The 21,790-nt window shown below is 35.5% G+C and overlaps 1 protein-coding gene across 6 annotated transcripts in view; it reads right to left on the reverse strand.

Moving 5' to 3' along the window:
- The window catches only part of HMGCLL1 (3-hydroxy-3-methylglutaryl-CoA lyase like 1), a gene marked incomplete at both ends in the record, with an annotated part of 190,321 nt that overhangs the window by 107,080 nt on the left and 61,451 nt on the right, over positions 1–21,790 (reverse strand). For 4 of the 6 annotated variants that reach the window (XM_080806264.1, XM_080806261.1, XM_080806266.1 and 1 more), the window contains 2 exons: positions 3,735–3,883; positions 5,788–5,883. The exons of 1 other annotated variant lie outside the window; for it this stretch is intronic. In XM_080806264.1, coding sequence (XP_080662390.1) covers positions 3,735–3,883; positions 5,788–5,883 — 245 coding nt within the window. The remainder of the gene's footprint in view (positions 1–3,734; positions 3,884–5,787; positions 5,884–21,790) is intronic. One more of the 6 variants, XM_080806262.1, reaches the window with a different exon arrangement.

The following is a 21,790-nucleotide window of genomic DNA, read 5'->3' on the forward strand; positions in this document are numbered from 1 at the left end:
ATGGTATATTTATACAACGGGATATTATCCAGCCATCAAAAAACCCAAAATTTTGCCTTTTGCAACAACATGGATGGAAGTAAAGGGTATTATGCTAAGTGAAGTAAATCAATCAGAGAAAGATAACTATCATATGATCTCACTAATACGAGGGATTTGAGAAACAAGACAGAGGATCATAGGGGAAGGGAGGGAAAAATGAAACAAGATGAAACCAGAGAAGGGGACAAACCATAAAAGACTCTTAATCTCAGGAAACAAACTGAAGGTTGCTGGAGTGGCACTGGGTGAGAGGGATGGGGTGCCTGGGTGACGGACATTGGGGAGGATATGTGCTATGGTTAAGTGCTGTGAATTGTGTAAGACTGATGAATCACAGACCCGTACCCCTGAAACAAATAATACATTATATGTAAATAAAAAAATGTTTTTTGCATTTTGTAGTTTTTTTTTTTTTTTAACAATGGATGGATAATTTTGTTTGACTTCTAGGAAATTGTTACAAATATACTCCTTTTACTTTCAGTAGGTTCAGGCTTTGAGTAATCATTGATCAACTCATTTTAAGTGATTTTAAAGGAGTGGCCTAAAATGTAATTATGTAAAAAGCTTTGCTTTGTTGTATACAACTGCTGACCTTGTGAATTTATAATATATAAGCATTTTAATAGTAAAATTAATAATGGCTCCTTAGTAATAGTTTCCTTTTTTAAATTAATATTCTCACAAAGAGAGAGAGCATGTGACTCTAATGACTTCATTTAAGGTTAAGTCGATACTCAGACAAAAAGGAATAAAACTAAATGTCTGATATATTAGAATACTACCTTCATATCTTGACACATTTCAATTTTGAAAGGATCTTGACAAGCCAAGAGATAATTATTTCAACAAATGCATTGATAAAAATAGAGAAAATGATTACATTTATCATAGATTTCTATTTTTCTTTGCCTTTTTTTACTTTTTAAAAATTTAGATAATAGAAAAACAACCTACATATTTTAAACATATGTCATATGAATTACACATCAAAAAATGAAGTCTAAAATGTAGATATTTCATTGTCCATTCATATATAATGTATATTCAGTGGCAGTTAGCTAACTTCACATTTTATGTCAATGATTTGGCATGGTATGTTTTCCCAATGTGTCCCAGATGTTAAGTGAAGGCCTAAGCATATATAAAATATGTGTACACATGCATGTGTATATGTGTGTGTTTGGGGGGGCATGGGGAATCCAACAATAACCCTCCTAACTTTAATAAAAGCTGCTATTTAGACCATATGAAAGTTAACTATTTTTATAAAAATTTAAATGGTTTTACTGAGCATTTATAAAATGTGTGCTGCCTTATGGCCTTTAAATCTGACAGCTGATGACATAAATTTTCTGGATGGTGATCAAGTACATGTTGATGCAGCTGTTGCCATGTTGCCATATAAGACATGCTGAAGCATCTACTTCAGTTTCAACTGGTTGAGCATGACTCTTTCTTAAATGATTACTAATGACCTATGACTCTTAATAATGAGTATCTAGAATCTCGATTGCCAGTAAAAATAAAATCTAATTTAAGCTCTATAAAAGTTTTGGGGAGGAGGAAGATAATTCTCAACTGCACAAAGAGCAAACTCACATACTGAAAGGCATCTTTCTGAAAATGAATAGTGTTTCAGAAAATCTACGAGTTGTGCTCCCACAGAACAAAATCTGCATTGGCAAACATACACTAGTCTATTGTGTAGCTCTCCAGCATGTCTCCAATGTACTCTGCAGACTGCATTGGACCATACGGACTGCATTGGACCATGCATCATTTTGTATCTATCTTGCACTCTGTGCCCCTCTTATCGAAGCCTGGCAAGGTTTTTAAGTTGTAGCATGGTTAGGACTCTCTTTGCTGATGGGACACTATTAATTGCTCAACAATCGGTATTCGAGAGAATTTAGGGTTTCTATTAGCTTTAATACATTACCTATTCTACCTCAGAAGAGAAAAACTAAGATAATAAAATATAGTATACAATTTATGTTTACATCCATCTTTTAACATTAAAAAAAAGCCTTGCCATTTGAAAGTAGCAAACTTCCTGTTTGAAGTGCAAGCTCACACACTTTACTTTTACGGTTATGCATTGTTTCCAACTTTCCAGTAGGAATGACTTCACTGTAAAACATTCACTCCACATTGAAACACACATTAAAATAGAATGATGTCTTCTTCTTCCCTTTCTTTCAAAGGAAAGAGAGACAAACAACTTCTGTATGTTGGAATTTAGAAAATGACAGTACATTTCTTCTTTTTGATTGTGGTTATTCACTTTTGCCTTAAAATCACACATCCTTTATTTTCTGTCTATGGAAACACATAATCTTGGTTTTTAATTTTTTCTTGTATATGCATGATATGTATATATTTCAATAACAAAAACAATTTTAGGGGCGCCTGGGTGGCTCAGTGGGTTAAAGCCTCTGCCTTCGGCTCAGGTCGTGATCCCAGGGTCCTGGGATCGAGCCCCGCATTGGGCTCTCTGCTCCGCGGGGAGCCTGCTTCCTCCTCTCTCTCTGCCTGCCTCTCTGCCTACTTGTGGGCTCTGTCAAATAAATAAATAAAATCTTTAAAAAAAAATTGTATCTTTGAAAACTCATGCTGGAAACAATTACTATGGAGAGAAGAAAAAGAAAGTAACAAAAGTAAGCCAACCAACATGATCGTTCCCTGTGATGTATTCTAACTATTTGCTCGCCAAATGACTTTGAGTGACTTCTAACCCTCTTCTAGTACCGCCACTCAAAATTAGGTCCGCTTGCCTTTTCATTAACCACTGAACCTTCCCTTGCCACTCTGAACTTTGCTCACTTCAACCAGAGGAGGTAAACCTGCATCTAAATCCAATGACAGCCCCTCAGGCTTCTTTTACAAATGCTCTGCATTTTAATTTGTTAATGTAGTGATTATCATATCTCAATACTTATAAAAACCAGGAGAAAATTAGCTAATGTCTTAGAAACACATGCTTCCCAAAGTAACCAATAATTTATTATACATTTCACAGAGCATAGGCCTGGGGGTTGAGCCTATTTGCAGTCCGTGCTGTAATTGCTGGTTCTGGAAAGAGGGAAGAACCAAAACAGGTCTCTCTCTCCTTCCCCATTTGCGTTTGCTTTCGGGTCACAGAGAGACAACAGGGAAGTCGGCTGTTGAGGGGGAGGTTGAATGGGGAAACGACAGGTTGAATTTCTCAGGGCAGCTCAAAGGCTCAATTTCATGTTTTACATACTCTATTGAAGCTCTGCATAAAATAATATTTGAAGAAAAAGTCAAGGTTCCTTAAAAAAATGTTAAAGCTGTGGAAACCACATTAGATAATTCCTTCCCAAATGCTACTATGAGTTTACACAAATTTATCAACCCACAGTAGGCTTAGATGAATAGATGGGTGCATTTGGGTATTAATAAAATGAGTAACAATGTCAGGTTTGCAGGCAATGTCAGCTTTGCAATAACAAGTTTGCCTCTGATCTTAGCTGCATTATACACTTCAAAGCTGGACACTAATAATTAAGTGACATACACAAGATGTATCACTACACAGTCATCGCCCCAATCATACAAGGTACAAGAGATACCCTGCATATATTATGTAAAATGATGTCTTCATGGCTCATAAATGAGCTTACACGATAGATATTAACTAAACAGCATTTGTGGGATTTCATAAATACCCTCGCACTGGAATATTCATGTGCCTTGCAGACTTAACAACCTCCTCAAACTTCTGCATACTTTCTTCAATAGAACAGTTGATATTCTTCTTGCTAAAGGATTCAGATGCAGCACCAAAAACTGATATCTCAGTGGCTCCAGCAGCAACCTGAAAAAGAATTTAAAGGCAAAAAAGCTAGTAATTTCAGAAATGTAAATGATAGCAGTAGAAGAAATATTATCTACTCAATAAAGGCATATTTGTGTTCTTTAACATTTGCCTTGGAATTTAAAATTAGAGTCTGCTCATCCTGCCACATATGCTCTTTTCAAATTTAAAAATATTTGATGATAACACAAGAACTCTGTGAACTGTAACATAAATCTGAGGCACAGAAAACACAGTGATGACGTTCCAATTTTACCTTTCCTAAATTATGTGTAGGCTTCAGAAATATCTTAACTGTAATTATGGAAAATACTAGCACCCCAATAAAACATTTTCATATCTATGGGAAACATTCTTTTTAGACCAATTATTATAGAGAATAGTAAATGCTTTCTGTTCTTATCTTCCTATAACCAAAGGGAAAAATGTTTTTCCAGTTCATCATTTAAACTTTGCCTGAAATTTTCTTCCTGTCTCTTAACCTAGCTTCTGTTGTTTCACACCTTGACTGCTACAACCATACTCTTGTGTGTTTAATGTCTTAATCCACTTGCCAGTCTTTAAATTCAAAATATTATCCTCCACGTTTTTCCCCTTTGCCATCTTTTATTCTTATCCCAGGCTTCTCCAGTGACTTATTTTCAAATACCAAGTTTCCTCATTTCCCAGCTGGATTTTTAAAGGCTTTTTATTAATGTATCCGTGGCATTGTACAAGACCTTCTCTCTTTCTCATACTCTATTAATATATTAAGAAATAAAATAGGTCATTTTTGCTCCATTTAAAAAAAAATACTGGCTTCTAGTCTTCCACCTGAGATAAATTTTTAACTCCTAAAACTGAAATTTTATTTATTTGAACACTTACTATGTACCGGTACTATTGTTAGTACTTTGTGCGCCCACTTTCTAACACATAATCTTATAAACGAAGTATCATTTTGCCCATTTTACAGATGACAAAACTGTGGCCCACAGAGGCTAAATCACTAAAGCTACTAAAAGTTCTGAAGTCCTGCTTTGAGCACAGGTGTGCCTGACTCCCAAGCCACTGGTTTCACTCCATTAGCTTACCTGCCCCTCCAAACTATGAGAGGGTGTATACTAGTATCTTTTTCAAGATGGAGACAATTTTTGCAATTTCTTAAAATGCCTCTTGCTTTCTTTACAATGGTTTAAAAAAATTATATCAAAATTAACAACAACAACAAAAAAGAGTGGTTTTAACAAGTTACACAACAGGTGACATATCAACTAGGACCCACAACCTCAAATTTATGTAACACAGTCCCAAAGACAAAAGTGAAAAACATTAACACCAGAAATAGCTGTTGCCAAACTTTTAGAGTAAAACCTAAGAGTGTTAACACCTCAAGCCTTTACTTAAAATTGCCCTGATTCTTCTTGTGTTTTTTTTGCATATAAATTCGTAATTTACATAGGACTGAAGAAACCAACCAGAAGAGGAACAGGGAAGGTTGTTAGAGGCAGCTGCAAATTAGCTTCACCTAGAGGGAGGGGAAAACCCGCATCGGAAAGCTGATCCAAAAAAGTCGCCAAAAATGATCTACTATAATAATACTAATAATTATTATATTGAGAAATGCTTAAGTTAAATTCTGTATTCCTTATTTAAGAGGGAAGCACAAAATATACTTTCAAAAGGATGATAGCAAAATGGATCACTGTATTTTTGTGTTTTGATTCCTGAATGGTTGAAGTGGAAGGGCCATTCATGTGGAACAATATCCTGAGGTTACAGATCACAGTGTATTCACGTGCCTACATCAGAATAGCATTTATACATGGTAACAAGAAGGCTACATCTGATACCATTTTAACTATGTAGAGACCTTAAAACAGTAAGAAACATATTGATTTAAAAATAATTAGTAGCACACTTACAGCGCGGTGAAAACCTTGAAGATTAGGAGTAAGGACAGGATAGCGAACTCCTGGGTATTGATGAATACCTTTCATCACTTCAGAGTGATCAGCCATCTGAAATACAAAGTAGTTATATATATTCAACTTTATATATTTTATCAAGCATGTGTTTAGTTTCATAGGAAGGTTATAATTACACATGCAATTATATTCTATAAATCAATGTTGGAAATAATAACCTATGCCAACGTAGCTAAAGATAAGTAGTTCCTAAAGTCATAAGTACATAAAAACTAGATCTGAGTTTAACTTATTCACATGATAGGACCTGGCTAAATGACTGATTACAAATAGTCAGCAATTCTTAACTATCCTACTTTCATTTGACTGTTGTTTTAGTCTCTTCCTTTCATTTCACAGTCCAAATTGCAAATAAAATACCCTTGAGATTAGGGAGAGGGTTTTTTGGTTTTGTTTTTAAGATTGATTGATTATTTATTTATTTATTTATTTATAAGGAGGAGGGGAGAGAGAGAGAGAGCACCCACAAGAGCAGGGGGAGGGTTGCGGGGAGAGGAAGAGAGAGCGTCTCAGAAAGACTTCCCTTTCCACTGAGCATGGAGCCCAACATGTGGCTCTATCCCATGACCCTAAGATCACGACCTGGTGGAAACCAAGGGCCCAATGTTTAACTGACTGAGCCACCCAGGCACCCTTCCACTGGGAAGAGTTTTAAAGGAAATATGCCATGCATTTGCCTTCCATATGAAAATTTTATGTCTAAATAACTTTCGATGTATGAAATTTTACATTATTTACCAAAAAATTACACATCTGTCTGAATAATCTAACAAAGCTCAGATGTAAATATATTATTTGGCTAGCATAAATATTTTAGTAATAGTCAGTGTTCTATGCATTATTATCATCGAATCACTATTTGTTCTCATAATGCAAACAAATGCAAACAATGGAGTACATAATAAGAAAATTTAACGCATTCTTCCAAGCCTTTATTTTTATATGTTTTCTATGAGTCTTTAAAAATCAACTTTAGGGGCACCTGGATGGCTCAGTGGGTTAAGCCTCTGCCTTCAGCTCAGATCATGATCTCAGAGTCCTGGGATCGAGCCCCACATCAAGCTGTCTGCCCAGCAGGGAGCCTGCTTCCCCCTCTCTCTCTGCCTGCCTCTCTGCCTACTTGTGACCACTCTCTCTCTCTCTGTGTCAAATAAATAAATAAAATCTTTAAAAAAAAATCAACTTTAAAATTAAAGTATCAACTCTACTAGTTTGCCACAAAGTCTTTAATTTATCCTCTTACAGCAAATAACTGATGATCAAACCTCATAATCATCACATAGACAAATTAACATTGACATAATCATGAGCTTTACATATTTAGGAATAATAAATTATGAAAGGAACAATAAATAAATGGAATAATATATAAACAATGAAAAGTATACAAAATGAGCAGGGAGAAAGATGTAAAAACATGTACCAAACCAAATTCTGTATCTTCAATATGGGAATAGATGAGAAAAGACTTGTTTTTTCTCTATACATCTTGATGTGATACAATAAGGAAGTATTATTTTTAATTTTAAAATGAAGTAAAAATTAATCAAAGTACAAATGCTTTTTAATGTAACTACACGCTTCTAAAAATATGAAGTATTACAATATTTACTGCTATTAGCTGATCAGTCTTTCAGTGAAATGCCAGTGGAATTACATTTAATACTTTCAATGAATATAATTGGATTAAATGACTTTTTAATATGTTTTAAATTTAAAATTATATATTTAAGAGGCAAAAAATGTTGACTGCCATCATAACTTACTAACATTTAAACCTCCAAGCTTTCATCCAATCCAAATACATTTACTTATGTTTAAAATATGATTCTTGCTTACTTCTTAGGGATCACATTCACTATCTGCCACCAATATCTGCATTCTGTACAAAGACTAATCACTGTGTTCATCTACAATGCATAGAACCTGAGTCTCTAATTTCATTGTGAGCTTATTTGACTTTAAGCCAGATGTTTATTAAGCACCTGTGGTGTCCAAAACCCTATACTAGACCTGTGGTAAATATAAACACAAGTAAGTCAAGTCCTTGCACTAAATAATTTGTAATATAGTTGGGGAGAGAAAACATATGCACATGGAAAAACACTAACAATTCAAAGGAATATACTGGTTATAAAGGAGAGCACAGGTTAAATGAGTTCAGAAAGGGGAAGTCTTGGTAGGGCCTAAAATAGTCTAGGAAAGTTACAAGACATATGCGATACAAACTGTAGAACATGACTATGACATATTAAAATTTAAAAAGATAGGGGCACCTGGGGGTGGCTCAGTTGGTTAAGTGGCCGGCTCTTAATTTACACTCAGATCATGATCTCGGGGTCTTGACATTAAGCCCTGGGTCACACTCCATGCTCAGCATTGAGCCTGCTTGAGATTCTCTCTTCCTCTGCCCTTCTCCCCCTCCCACTGTCTAATAAATAAATCTTTAAAAATAAATAAAATTTAAAAAGTGGCCCCAGGGGCGCCTAGGTGGCTCAGTGGGTTAAAGCCTCTGCCTTCGGCTCAGGTCATGATCCCAGGGTCCTGGGATCGAGCCCCGCATCGGGCTCTCTGCTCAGCAGGGAGCCTGCTTCCTCCTCTCTCTCTGACTGCCTCTCTGCCTACTTGTGTCTGTCAAATAAATAAATAAAATCTTTAAAAATAAATAAATTAATTAATTTTTAAGAAGTGGCCCCAGCAATATTTTTAATCCCACATGCTCTTCTAGAAGCTCAACAGTCCTATCAAGAGGTGAACTGTGTTTACCTGCCACTGAAACCTAGGCAGAATTTTGATTGTTCCAAGTGACAGAGTATAGCAGAAATAATAACATGTGACTCGAGAGCCCAGGTTATAGAAAAGGATACAGCTTCCACATGGCTTTCTCTGTGGCCGGGGAGCCACTATAGGGAAATCAGCTAACATGCAGTGAGAAAAATTAGCTTCTGCGGAGACACCATGTGCAGCAGCCCATGTGGAGAGACCCACATGCAAAGGAAGTAAAGCCCCCAGGCAAGAGCCAGCATCACCCCCTAAATTCATGACTGACAGAGCATTCAGATAACTTTAGCCTCCAGCATTCAAGTCACCCAGATGAAGCCCCAGACACTGTGGACCAGAAACAAGGTGTCCTCCTCTGTGTGCCCTGTTCAAATTCCAACCCTCTGATTTCTCGAACATAGCAAATATTTATTTACACCACTAAGTTCTCAGGTAATTCATTACATAGCCATAAAAGCTAAAACATAGAAAAATCAATAGGGTTGGAAAAGAGAGAGTGATAGGTGCCATAGTAGGAAAGCATTATCTGCCTAGAGAAGATTATGGGTAAATAATGTGGGAATAGATTATAAAGGAAGATAGGGGACTATACTTTATGATGTGTTCCTGAGTTAGGTTCACGTTATTCTAAAAATACAGAATTTATCATGAAGGCAATAGAAAGCCATGGGGAGTGGGTGTTGAATTAGCTGAAGACTGGGAAACATGCAGTATTTTGGAAAGATCAACCTGGGAGAGATACAAAGGGCAGTCTAGAGACAAGTGAGGCAATTCTCAAACAGTTTTGAGAATTCTTCATGCAACAAGTTCTAGAGGAATGGTACTAGGAATAGAAGTTCCCAGGAAAAATTAATAGGACACACTGTCTAGTCCTGTAACACAGAGGACTTTATTCAAAAATGTAACTCCCAGGGGCACCTGGGTGGCTCAGTGGGTTAGGCCGCTGCCTTCGGCTCAGGTCATGATCCCGGGGTCCTGGGATCGAGCCCCACATCGGGCTCCTTACTCAGTGGGGAGCCTGCTTCTCTCTCTGCCTCTGCCTGCCTCTCTGCCTGCTTGTGTTCTCTGTCTCTCTCTCTGTCAAATGAATAAATAAAATCTTTAAAAAAATGTAACCCCCATTAGTTTATAGCCTTTTAAAATTGTTTAGCATTTCTGCATATTTCAACACAGTCTTTCATTAGGTATCTATGAATTCAGCCTTTCTGTTGGATGCTAGATTGTGAGGTCTGCATTTCTGTGCCTCTTTCTCATACACACACACACACACACACACACACACACACACAAATGTACATGTGATCATGTACACACAAATTATAGTAAAAAAATTAGAATGCCACTCCTAATTTCAAGCAGAGATACTACTAGTTTTAGGGCACTGTAATGAAATCTAAAACAACACTCTTATTGGACAGGAATGTTATTTGATATTATTAATACTTACACCTAACTGAACATAGCATGTTTAAATATTTATTAGAAATATTTAAGGATTTTATTTATTTGGCAGAGAGAGGTTACAAGTAGGCGGAGGGGCAGGCAGAGAGAGAGGGGGAAGCAGGCTCCCCGCCGAGCAGAGAGCCTGATGCGGGGCTCGATCCCAGGACCCTGAGATCATGACCTGAGCCGAAGGCAGAGGCCTAACCCACTGAGCCACCCAGGCGCCCCTAGAAATATTTATATAACCATGATAACAGATATGAATAAAGTGCTTCTCTAACCAATATATAGATTTGGTTAAAGTGTGCATCAAGAAACAGCATAAAGGGCACAAAACACATTTTAATCTTTAAGAAATATTGGTTATATTGACCTATATGCTATTATTTCATTCCACATGTAAATTAACAAAAATTTCAATAGGTGTTTCAGTCAGTAAAACTGAAAAATGAATAGAGATGATAGTAACCAAATCCCCAGGTCATGAAAGCTAAACTTTGATAATCATTGAAGATACCATAGTAAAATTATAATATATGAATTTGATTCCAACAAATCAGTACTTTTTCCTTTTTTAAAATAGTGACAGTATAGGGGCACCTGGATGGCCCAGGGAGTTAAAGCCTCTGCCTTCAGCTCAGGTCATGATCTCAGGGTCCTGGGATTGAGCCTCGCATCGGGTTCTCTGTTCAGCGGGTAGCCTGCTTCCCCCTCTATCTCTGCCTGCTGCTCTGCCTACTTGTGATCTCTCTGTCCAATAAATAAATAAAATCTTTAAAAAAAAAATAGTCACAGTATAAAGAGGTCATTTAATAAGTAGTAGCATTCAGTCTAAATTTGGTAAATAAAGACAGTTATGTAAAGAGCTTTAGAAAATCCTGATAGAATATAATTTTATTACAATGAATAAAAAAAAACAGATTTCAATTAAAGGTATAAAATTCTTGCCTTACTATTTTTTTTTTTTTACTCTTAGGAAGCTTATGCTATATTTCAATCTTGATGTTATTTTAATGTCTAAATTTTAAACTATTATTCAAACAATAATGGAACTATTCCTTTACAGCACTATTTTGACATTTTAATGAAACCTTTCTACATCTGGTTTGATTTAACATATTTTAAAGATTTTGCTGTGACTTTTCATTTAAGATCACAAAAATCCCCATAATTTGATTGATAACATACTTTGCTATCATCTGACCACAGTTTGGAAATGGCAACACCTAGGTCTATCTGGCCAACAAAACTGGCTATACCTCGGTTAATCAATTTCTTAGGAGTCCACATTTATATTTGGATTCAAATAATAATATTCATGTAACACTTTGCATGGGTATTAAAGATATGCAAAAGGTCATAAAGATTAAAGTATAATAGTCATATGGTTTAGAGATTTTATTTGCTACTGTCATGAGGTAAATTTAGACACTCCACATTATACATATTTAGACATCTTACTAATATTTTGTCATTGTCTGAATACTCTAATCACTCCTAAATACATACAGTCCTCATCCAAATTTTCTGAGTTCATTGGGATTTCAAGATAATGCACAAGTCATGAACAATGTCAAAGCGTTTCTCATAAATGAAAGAAAAAAAAATTAGACATTTCAGTTATATTTTGTAGACAAACTATTAAATTTGCATTATGTCCTAAGGCCTTAAAAATAATTTTTAAAATTCATTTCAGTATTTTATGCACTTACTACATATTTAACATGGCATAGAAAAATTAAGGAGTTTATACACACAGAATCCACAGACCAGCAGGGAAAGATATGTGTGTGTATATGTGTACATACCAAACCACAAAATATAAATGTCACGTGATCCAGAGTTTTATGTAGCACAGATAAGAAAGCATTTCTCTTGGTAAACTAAACTAGAATAATGAGACACATATTTAAGCTACACTTTGTCTAGGCTAAATGTAAATAACTGAAGGTCTGTTTTTTAACAGAGCAAATTACTCATAAGGATTTAATGAAGCAAAACTATTCAGAGAACTTGAAACTATTCAAAAATATTCATAGAACAAGACTATTCACATATATGTATATACTTACTTTCCATGATAAATTCAACTTCCTATGTACTGAAAAGGAAGGGTTTAATATGCCTAAGCTTAAAACATAATTTTTATTAAGATTCTTCAGATAATTAGAGAAAGATTTTGTAGAATTTTTTTTAAATCACACAATTCTTCCATTTTCAAATCCAATCAAATGAAAGTAAAAATACCTATTACTCTTGATCTCTCTTCCAAATAACTGCTGACAGAACAGAATATTCACTAAGTAAATTTTGTTCGGTTCCAACTAAATATATGTTGTCTGAGATGTTCAATAAAGTGAAATAATTATTTATAATTAATTCTAGATAAAAGCACAGGAAAAAAACAGACTTTATTCTATTTTTTTTTAGAAGAACTGACTTTTATTCACTTAACACTGATTAACATTTTTTTTCCTTTTCCCAGAACAAATCCAATTACAAAGATAACACATGGTAGGGGGTTTTAAGTTCCAGAGCTGCATTATAAAAATTTTATGCAAGTCTCACATACACTGATGACATATAAAATCACTATATTATTATTTTAACTCAATAAGAGTTTAATCACTAACAAGACTGCAAAATACATAAGAGGAGTTTAGTTGTTTTGTATCACCATGGAAATTATGCATCTCTGCGGCTCTGCTGAAAGTGAGGAAATTGTATTCTGTTATGGGGTGGAAATATTTAGAATTCAACTTTGCATTGTATTATTAAATGACAAAAGTGTTTAGAGTAGAATCTAAAATTCATGTGAAGGAAAAAAATATTTAGAGACTCCTTTATGGTGCTATCTGCAAAGAAGTATCTGCCAAATTATATTGCTTGACCATGTCTTACAACTAGACCTTATAACCTAAATATGGAACTCTACTTTTACTCCTTTTCTCTCTGCCCTGGTAAAGCCAACATGAGCAAGTCAAGCATCCTCAATGGGTGAGCATTACCCATTGTCCCTTCCTTCACTCCAATCACCTACTAAAAACTCAAATTGTTTCCTCTCTTTCATTCTAACAAGACTGCTGCACCTGATTTCTTCTCATGGTATATTAAGAGGGAAACTGAAAATGCTAGGAGAAAGTGGGAAAGATGGACAGAAAATCTAAATACTCAAAATACCAATAAAGTTGGGAGAAAATAGGATGGAGTGTGAGAGAGATGTCTTGGTGGCAAGATGCTTTTATTGCTCTGGAGCAGTGAGCAAATATGAGAAGAGAAGACAAAAGGGCAATTATACAAAATGCTGCTTTAATCTAGATAGTGAGTTTTATAATGGTCTTCAAGTCATACACATAAAGACTGGAACACCATTGGGTTCCTTTACATTGCTATATTATATTTCTGTATTTATGAATTCAGGCACAAACTTTGCCACTAGGAAGAGATTGTGATTCTCGTGCTCTTCAAGAATATTGGCATAAATATACTCATGTATTTAAAATACATAAAATATATAACATATAGTACTCAGTTACACCTCCTATTAAAATCCTTGTTCTAGAGTCAAGCAAAAATTCCATATTCACCATGTCCTACAATATCTGGCACCAAAAGTACATAAATATTTGAGGAGAATGTATAGAATCAGAAGCTAGTCTATAAAAAATTCTCCTAAACAATTTATGTATAAAATTGTGGATGGAGGATTCAGTTTTCATCAATGTCAAATTAAATGGAAGTTCTTTCTTATAAATAAATGCAATATGCAGTATGTAAAATTATATCATTCATATTTTTATCTATTATAAAAATCACAGTATAGAATATATATCAAAATTCTTCCCTGTGAAGGGCACAAAACTATGGTAATTCTTCTGAAATAGTGTATCTATTTATAAGGTTACACATCACAAAGTGTTAGATACAATGTAGAAAAACATTACCAAAAAATGTATTATTAAACTGAAATACACTTTGCTAACCTACCAAAAACAAAAACAAAAAAACAAAACCTTAACACCACAAGAAAAAAGACTAAATCATCTTTCTAGTTTCTCCACAGAAAATATTATGAAGTGCTATTATGAGAAAGAGGCAAACTAAAAGTATGCAGTCAAAAAATATCGAAAAACATGAAGCAATGGACAATCACAATGGGACTACAACTAGCAATGAGACCAAATCAGTGAAACTGAACAAAGAAAAGCACAAGACTACATGAGTTCTATCAAACATTTAAAGAAATCTTAATGCCAATCCTTCTACCAATTCTTCCAAAAAAAATCCAAGAGGAGGGAATACTTCTTTTTATAAGAACATGCAGTAGAAGCTGGTCTTATAAGACCTTGATACCAGAACCACACAAGACATTACAAGAGAAGAAAACTACAGGGTAATATTCCTAATTAACACAGAGAAACAATCCTCCACAAAATACTACCAAACCAAATAGGATGTGTAAAGGATCATACACCATGACCAAGTGGGAATTATCCCTGGGATGTAAGAAAGATTTAACATGCTCAAATAAATGTGATACACTACAATGACAGAATCAAGGATAAAACCAAAAGATCATCTCAATATATGTAAAAACTTGACCAAAATATGCTTCATCAAAAAGCATTTGACTGACAAAATCCAACAGTTTCATAATAGGAACTCAAACAAATAAAACTTTAGAAATAGAATAAAATTACTTTGACATAAGAAGTCCATATATGATGGGGCGCCTGGGTGGCTCAGTGGGTTAAAGCCTCTGCCTTCAGCTCAGGTCATGATCCCAGGGTCCTGGGATTGAGCCCCGCATCGGGCTCTCTGCTCAGCAGGGAGCCTGCTTCCTCCTCTCTCTCTGCCTGCCTCTCTGCCTGCTTGTGATCTGTCAAATAAATAAACAAAAAACTTGGATACCCACTCTTCCCATCCCTATTCAATACAGAATTATAAGTCCTCGCCAAAGCAATTAGGCAAGAAAAATATAGGCATGCAAAGGAAAGGAAGAAGCAAAATTTTCTCTATTCACAGATGACATGATCTTTTTTTTTTTTTTAAGATTTAATTTCTTTATATATTTGAGAGAAAGGGAGAAAGAGCATGCAAGCAAGCAGGGAGAGGACAGAGAGAGAAAGAAAAAATCTCAAGCAGACTCTAAGCTGAGTGCAGAGACCAACATGGGGCTTGATCTCATGACCCTGAGATCATGACCTGAGCCGATATCAAGTCAGATGCTTAACTGACTGAACCACCTAGCCTCTCCACAGATAATATGACCTGAAATGTGGAAAACACTAAGATTCCACATAAACAAAAACAAAAAACCTCTTAGAATTAATTTACAAATTCAGTAAATTTACAGGATACAAAATCAGCATATAAAAATCAATAGCACAAAAACAGACACACAGATCAATGAAACAGAACAAACAACCCAGAAATGGACCCACAACTTTATAGTCAATTAATCCTCAACAAAGCAGGAAAGAATATCCAATGGAAAAATGAGAGTCTCTTCAAGAAATGGTGTTGGGAACATTAGACAGCCATATGCAGAAGAATGAAACTGGACCATTTTCTCATACCATACACAAAAATAAACTCAAAATGGATGAAAGACCTAAATGTGAGACATGAATCCATCAAAACCCTAGATGAGAACACAGGCAGCAACTTCTTTGACCTTGGCCACAGCAACTTCTTGCTAGATACATCTCCAAAGGCAAGGAATATGAAAGCTAAAATGAACTACTGGGACTTCATCAGGATAAAAAGGGTTTTGCACAGCAAAGAAGACAGTTAACAAAAATAAAAGGCAACCTGCAGAATAGAAGAAAATATTTGCAAATGACTTAACAGATAAAGGCCTATTATCTAAAAATCTATAAAGAACTTACCAAACTCAACACCCACAGAAACAAATAATTGGGTCAAGAATTGGGGAGAAGACATGACCAGTCATTTCTCCAAAAGACATACAAATGGCCAAAACACATATGAAAAAATGCTCAACATCCCTCGGCATCAGGGAAATACAAATCAAAACCACAATGAGATACCACCTCAGATAAGTCAGAATGGCTAAAATTAAGAGGTCAGGAAATGGTAGATGTTGGTGAGGATGTAGAGAAAAGGAAACCCTCTTACACTGTCGGTGGGAATGAAAACTGGTGCAGCCACTCTGGACAACAATATGGAGGTTCCTCAAGAAGTTGAAAATAGAGCTACCCTATGACTCAGCAATTGTACTACTAGGTATTTATCGAAAGAATACAAATATAGTGATTTGAAGGGGCATGTGCACCCCAATATTTGTAGCAGTGATGTATACAACAGCCAAACTATGGAAACAACCCAGATGTCCACTGATGGATGAACGGATAAAAAAGATGCAGTGTGTGTATACACACACAGGCATGCACGCATGCACACACACACGGAAAATACTTGGTCATCAAAAAGAATGAAATCTTGCCATTTGCCACAATGTGGATGGAACTAGAGGGAATTATGCTAAGCAAAGTAAGTGAGAGAAAGACAAATACCATATGATTTCACTTCTATGTGGAATTTAAGAAAAAAATGTACATAGAGAAAGGGAAGGAAAAGTAAAATAAGATAAAAAGAGAGAGGGAGACAAACCATAAGAGACTCTTAACTACAGGAAACAAACTAAGGGTTCCTGGAGGGGAGGTTTGTTGAGGAATGGGATAATTGGGTGATAGGCATTAAGGAGGGCACTTGATGTCATGAGTACTGGGTGTTACATGCAACTGATGAATCACTAAATTCTATCCTTGAAACTAATAATATACTATATTTCAACTAAGTTGAATTTAAACAAAAAATTGGTTAAAAATCAGTTGCATTTCCATACACTAACAAGAAATCATCCAAAGAGGAAATTAAGAAGACAATCTCATTTACAATAATATCAAAAAGAATAACATACTTAGGAACTAAGTTAACCAAGGAGGTGGAAGAACTATACACGAAAACTATAAAACATTGATGAAAGAAATAAAAGAAGCTAAAAACAAACAGAAAAATATCCCATGTTCATGGATTCCAAGATTTAGTGCGTGAAAATGTCCACACTACACAAAGTGATCTATAAATTAAAGATGAAATCCCTATCAAAATTTCAATTCCATTTTTTTCCTGAAAAAAAAAAAAATCCTACCATTTACATGAAGCCAGAAAGAAGCCCAAATAGCCAAGTTAATCTTGAGAAAGAAGAATAAAGCTGGATATATTATACTTCCTGATTTCAAAATATATTTCAAAGCTACAGTAACTAAAACAGCATGAAAGACAGACATATAACCCAATGCGATGGAATAGAGAGCCCAGAAATAAACTGATGCGAATACATTCAATCGATCTTTGACAAGGATGCCAGAAATACACAATGGGGAAAAGAATCTCTTCAATAAATAGTGTTGGAAAAACTCAATACCAACACGTAAAAGAATGAAATTGGATCCTGATCTTAAACCATACCAAAAAGTGAACTCAAAATGGACTAAAATTTAAGACCTGGATTCGTAAAACTCTTAAGGAAAAAAAAAAAAAAAAAAGAAAGAAAAAAGCTTTATAGCACTAATCTTGGCAATGACTTACCATATATGACACCAAAAAGATAGACAACAAAAGCAAAAACAGACAAGTGGGACTACACAAAACTAAAAAGCTTCTGCACAGCAAAGAAAACTGGAGAGTGGAAAGGCAACACATTGAGAGGAAATATTTGCAAACCACATATAGGATAAGAGTTTAGCATCCAAAATACAGAAGGCATGCTGCCACCCTTATAGTAAAAATAATAACCCAATTTAAAAATGAGCAAAGAATTTGAATAGGCATATTTCCAAAGAACACATACAAATGGCCAACAGACATATGAAAACATGCTCAATATCACTAATCAGGAAACAAAAAGCAAAACCACAAAAAGATAATTACTTTATACCTATTAGCATGGCTAGTATGAAAAACACGGAAGATAACAAATGTTGGCAAACGAAGGATGTGAAGAAAATGGCACTCTTGTACACTGTTCGTGAAAATGTAAAATGGCGCAGCCACTATGTGTGAAAGTGCCAAAAAATAAAAAATAGAAATACTGTATGTTCTAACAATCCTAACTCTAGGTATTTATCCATAAGAATTAAAATCAAGGGGCACGTGGGTGGCTCAGTAGGTTAAAGCCTCTGCCTTTGGCTCAGGTCATGATCTCAGGGTCCTGGATCAAGCCCAGCATCAGGCTCTCTGCTCAACAGGGAGCCTGTTTCCTCCTCTCTCTCTGCCTGCCTCTCTGCCTACTTGTGATCTGTCTGTCAAATAACTAAATAAAATCTTAAAAAAAAAAAAAGAATAAAAATGAAACTCTCAAACGGGTATTTGCATCCCCAAGTCAGAGCATCATTATTCATAATATCCAAGATGAAGAAATAGTCTAAGTCTCCATGGATGAATGAATGGATAAGAAAACGTGGCATAAACTGACAACAAAATACCAAAAAAAAAAAAAAAAATTGTGCCAAATGCAACAACACAGATGAAACTTGAGTACATTAGGCTAAATGAAACAATTGTAGAATGATAAATAATGCACAATTCCACTTATATGAGGTATCCATAATATAGTCAAACACATAGAAGCAGAGAACAGTGATTGTGAGGGGCTGAGAGGGAAGGAAAAATGGGGAGTTGTTATTCAATGGGTAGAGTTTTAGTTATGAGAGCTGGTTAACTTTGGAATGTGTTGTACAACATTCTGCCTATATTTAGCAATACTGTACGGTACCCTGAAAAATTTAAGAGGGTAGATCTCATGTTAAGTTTCCTTCCCATTAAAAAAAAATTATGATGTAACCTCAGACACTTAATTTTTAAAATACTTTTCCTTAATTTCAAGGTAACTTTGATATTTGATAACTTTTAAAACTTTACAATTTCATGAGGTTTTTTGCTCATTCAAAATTAGTAGTTAATTTTGCTACTAATTTTATATTTGACATTACACACTCTTTTATCTTAATGAGGATCCTCCAATTGATATCTTCAAATTTGAAGGTTCCCTACAAAGCGATTAGCCGGTGTCCCCTAGGGATTCCCAGATCTCAGAATGAGAATGATGGCCCTGAACAGTCCAAATATTACCAGTTAGCAACAGCACAATTACTTCATTTAGAGCTATGAAACCTACCTGCTGGTCAGCTATCTCAAAACTGAATGACCTCAAGTTCCAGATCATACTTTGCACCTTACCAAAAACAATCCTTGAACAGGAAGGCAATTGAGCCATACATACCTGTTTGTTCATTGGAAAACTGCATATTCCCTAGTTCAAATATTTGTGATAAGCAACCTTGACAGAGGCAACAAGGTTAAAACTTGACCACAAGAAGGATCAGATAGGAATAAAGTTGCCAAGAAGAGAAAAAGGAGAATAGACTATAATAGGATGGGTTCTTTGGGTAGCATGATTAACATTGGTAAGTTTCATGGAAATGAAAAAAAGATCCTAAACACAGTAAAAATTGGGTCAGAACATTGACCCCACCATCATTCAAAGAAAGCTTTGTCATTGTCAGCAGGATGTCTCCCTTACCCTGACCCATACACTTTATCTTTGTTGGTGCAAGCCAGGCACCCACTGTGATATGCAATCAGGGGACTAAACAGAGATATACAGAACCTAAGAAGCATAAGGAAAAACACTCATTGAGAGAAGAGACTCTAAAACATATGTGGGGCATAGGACATTTGGAGAGGTAAGGAAAGTAAAATTTCAAACTCCCATAATAGGATACAAATCAGGTCCCTTTTAATCTTGAGGGAAATTGGAAGGGGAGGTGAACCATGAGACTATGGACTCTGAAAAACAACCTGAGGGTTTTGAAGGGGCGGGGGGTGGGAGGTTGGGGGAACCAGGTGGTGGGTATTAGGGAGGGCACGGATTGCATGAAGCACTGGGTGTGGGGAAAAAACAATGAATACTGTTACGCTGAAAAGAAATAAAAAATTAAAAAAAAAATCTTCCACATAATGTACAAGTGAAGACTGGAAGGACTTAATTATTTTGACATTCTGAATGTATATACACAAGTCATGGCCAAACCATGATCTTGTGGAACCCTCAATTTTATTTTAATTACACCCGACTAAAAGAATTAAGACCCTTCTTCTTGTTAGCTATGCTCTATGTAGACACAGACGTACTGAGAACCATGACTGGAGATCTCCTAGAAAACCCATTCCCACCAGCAGGAATATGGACATGGTCTGTAGCACTTACTACAAGGTCCAGTGTACTTTGAGAAGTGCTTCTCAAACACCAACATCTGAAGACTGCCTGGGTCAGAATTATCTGGGATGGTTTATAAAATTCCTATTTCTGTATTGTATGGAAGCCCCAATGAATCAAAATTTCTGAAAGCATAAACTGTAAATGTGCATGGTGGAGAAGTTCATTGGCAGACTTATGTGACCCGTCTAGAGGAGTCTGAAACTCCATCCTGGAGTGAAGAATCAAAATTTTAGAGTAAGTTTCTCCTTCAGCTCACATAGACCCAATGAAATAAGATTTTTCTGTTGCTTTCTACTAGCATCACCACGGTCCAAAGTGCTGTGGTTAGGTCACACCACCCCAACTCCAGAAAACTGGTGTCACCTTAGATCAGAGACCCATGACCACAATAGCAGAGGACAGCATTATATCACAGTTATTCATTCCTTGGCTAGAATCCTATTCTCCTCTCCCTACTGCTGAGATTTCAGAATAGTTTGAAACTAAACTAACTAAGTTTTGAGACCTCCAGAATCCTATTTTTCCTTAATAGTTCATCTAGTTCTTGATGATAGTTCACCTAGTGCTCTGAAATATCCTCTAGCCATAGCAAAATGTCTGCAATACTATGTCACACTGCTTTGCCTCTATGATCCTTTGCATGTACCATTACATCTGCCTGAAAATCATTTCTATTTTCATCGAGTTCATTTATTTCATCCAATAATCAACTTAAAAACTCCTAAGACATTCTCAACAATCAACTTGATCCATGTGTCTCTATTATCTCCCTAGCTATGTGCCTGCATAACATTACTCATTACATTTTGTATGATTTATTATTTTATGTGTTTCTCTCCTTAAATTATTAGCTCCTTAACACTTTGCATAAAAGGCATTTAATAAATGGTTGTTTAAATGAACTGAAATTTCTCTTGTCATTTATTCTATTTTGAATTCAACCCATCTTGAACCATGATTCTTTGTCTCTACTAATTCTAAGATTTTACTGTTAGCAGTGACAGTGATAAGGATAAAAACAAACATTTACTTTATGCCAGTCTGTATGTTAGATTTATGGGTGTTGAATTCCTTATTTGCATTATCTATTTAAATTTTTTTGATAACCCAGTGGGAGGAACAATTTTTGTAGACGATAACTACAGATATTAAGGATGAGGAAGATTACCCAGCTACTGACTGGGAGAGCTGGGATGGGACCCAAGTCTACCTGACTATAAAGCACATTCTATAATACCTCTTTGACAAATATAACTCCCATATAATCTATTGTCTATATCTTTTATTTGAGTCATTGTTAAAGACTTCATGTGTCGAAAGATCAAGGAAAACTCCTAGAAAGATCCTACCCTCAAGCTAAACAATTTGGGTAGGGATGCATGGTTTAATTATCTAAACCAGTGCCTC

The sequence above is a fragment of the Martes martes genome (assembly GCF_963455335.1).
Source record: "Martes martes genome assembly, chromosome: 6".
NCBI classification, from domain to species: Eukaryota; Metazoa; Chordata; class Mammalia; order Carnivora; family Mustelidae; genus Martes; species Martes martes.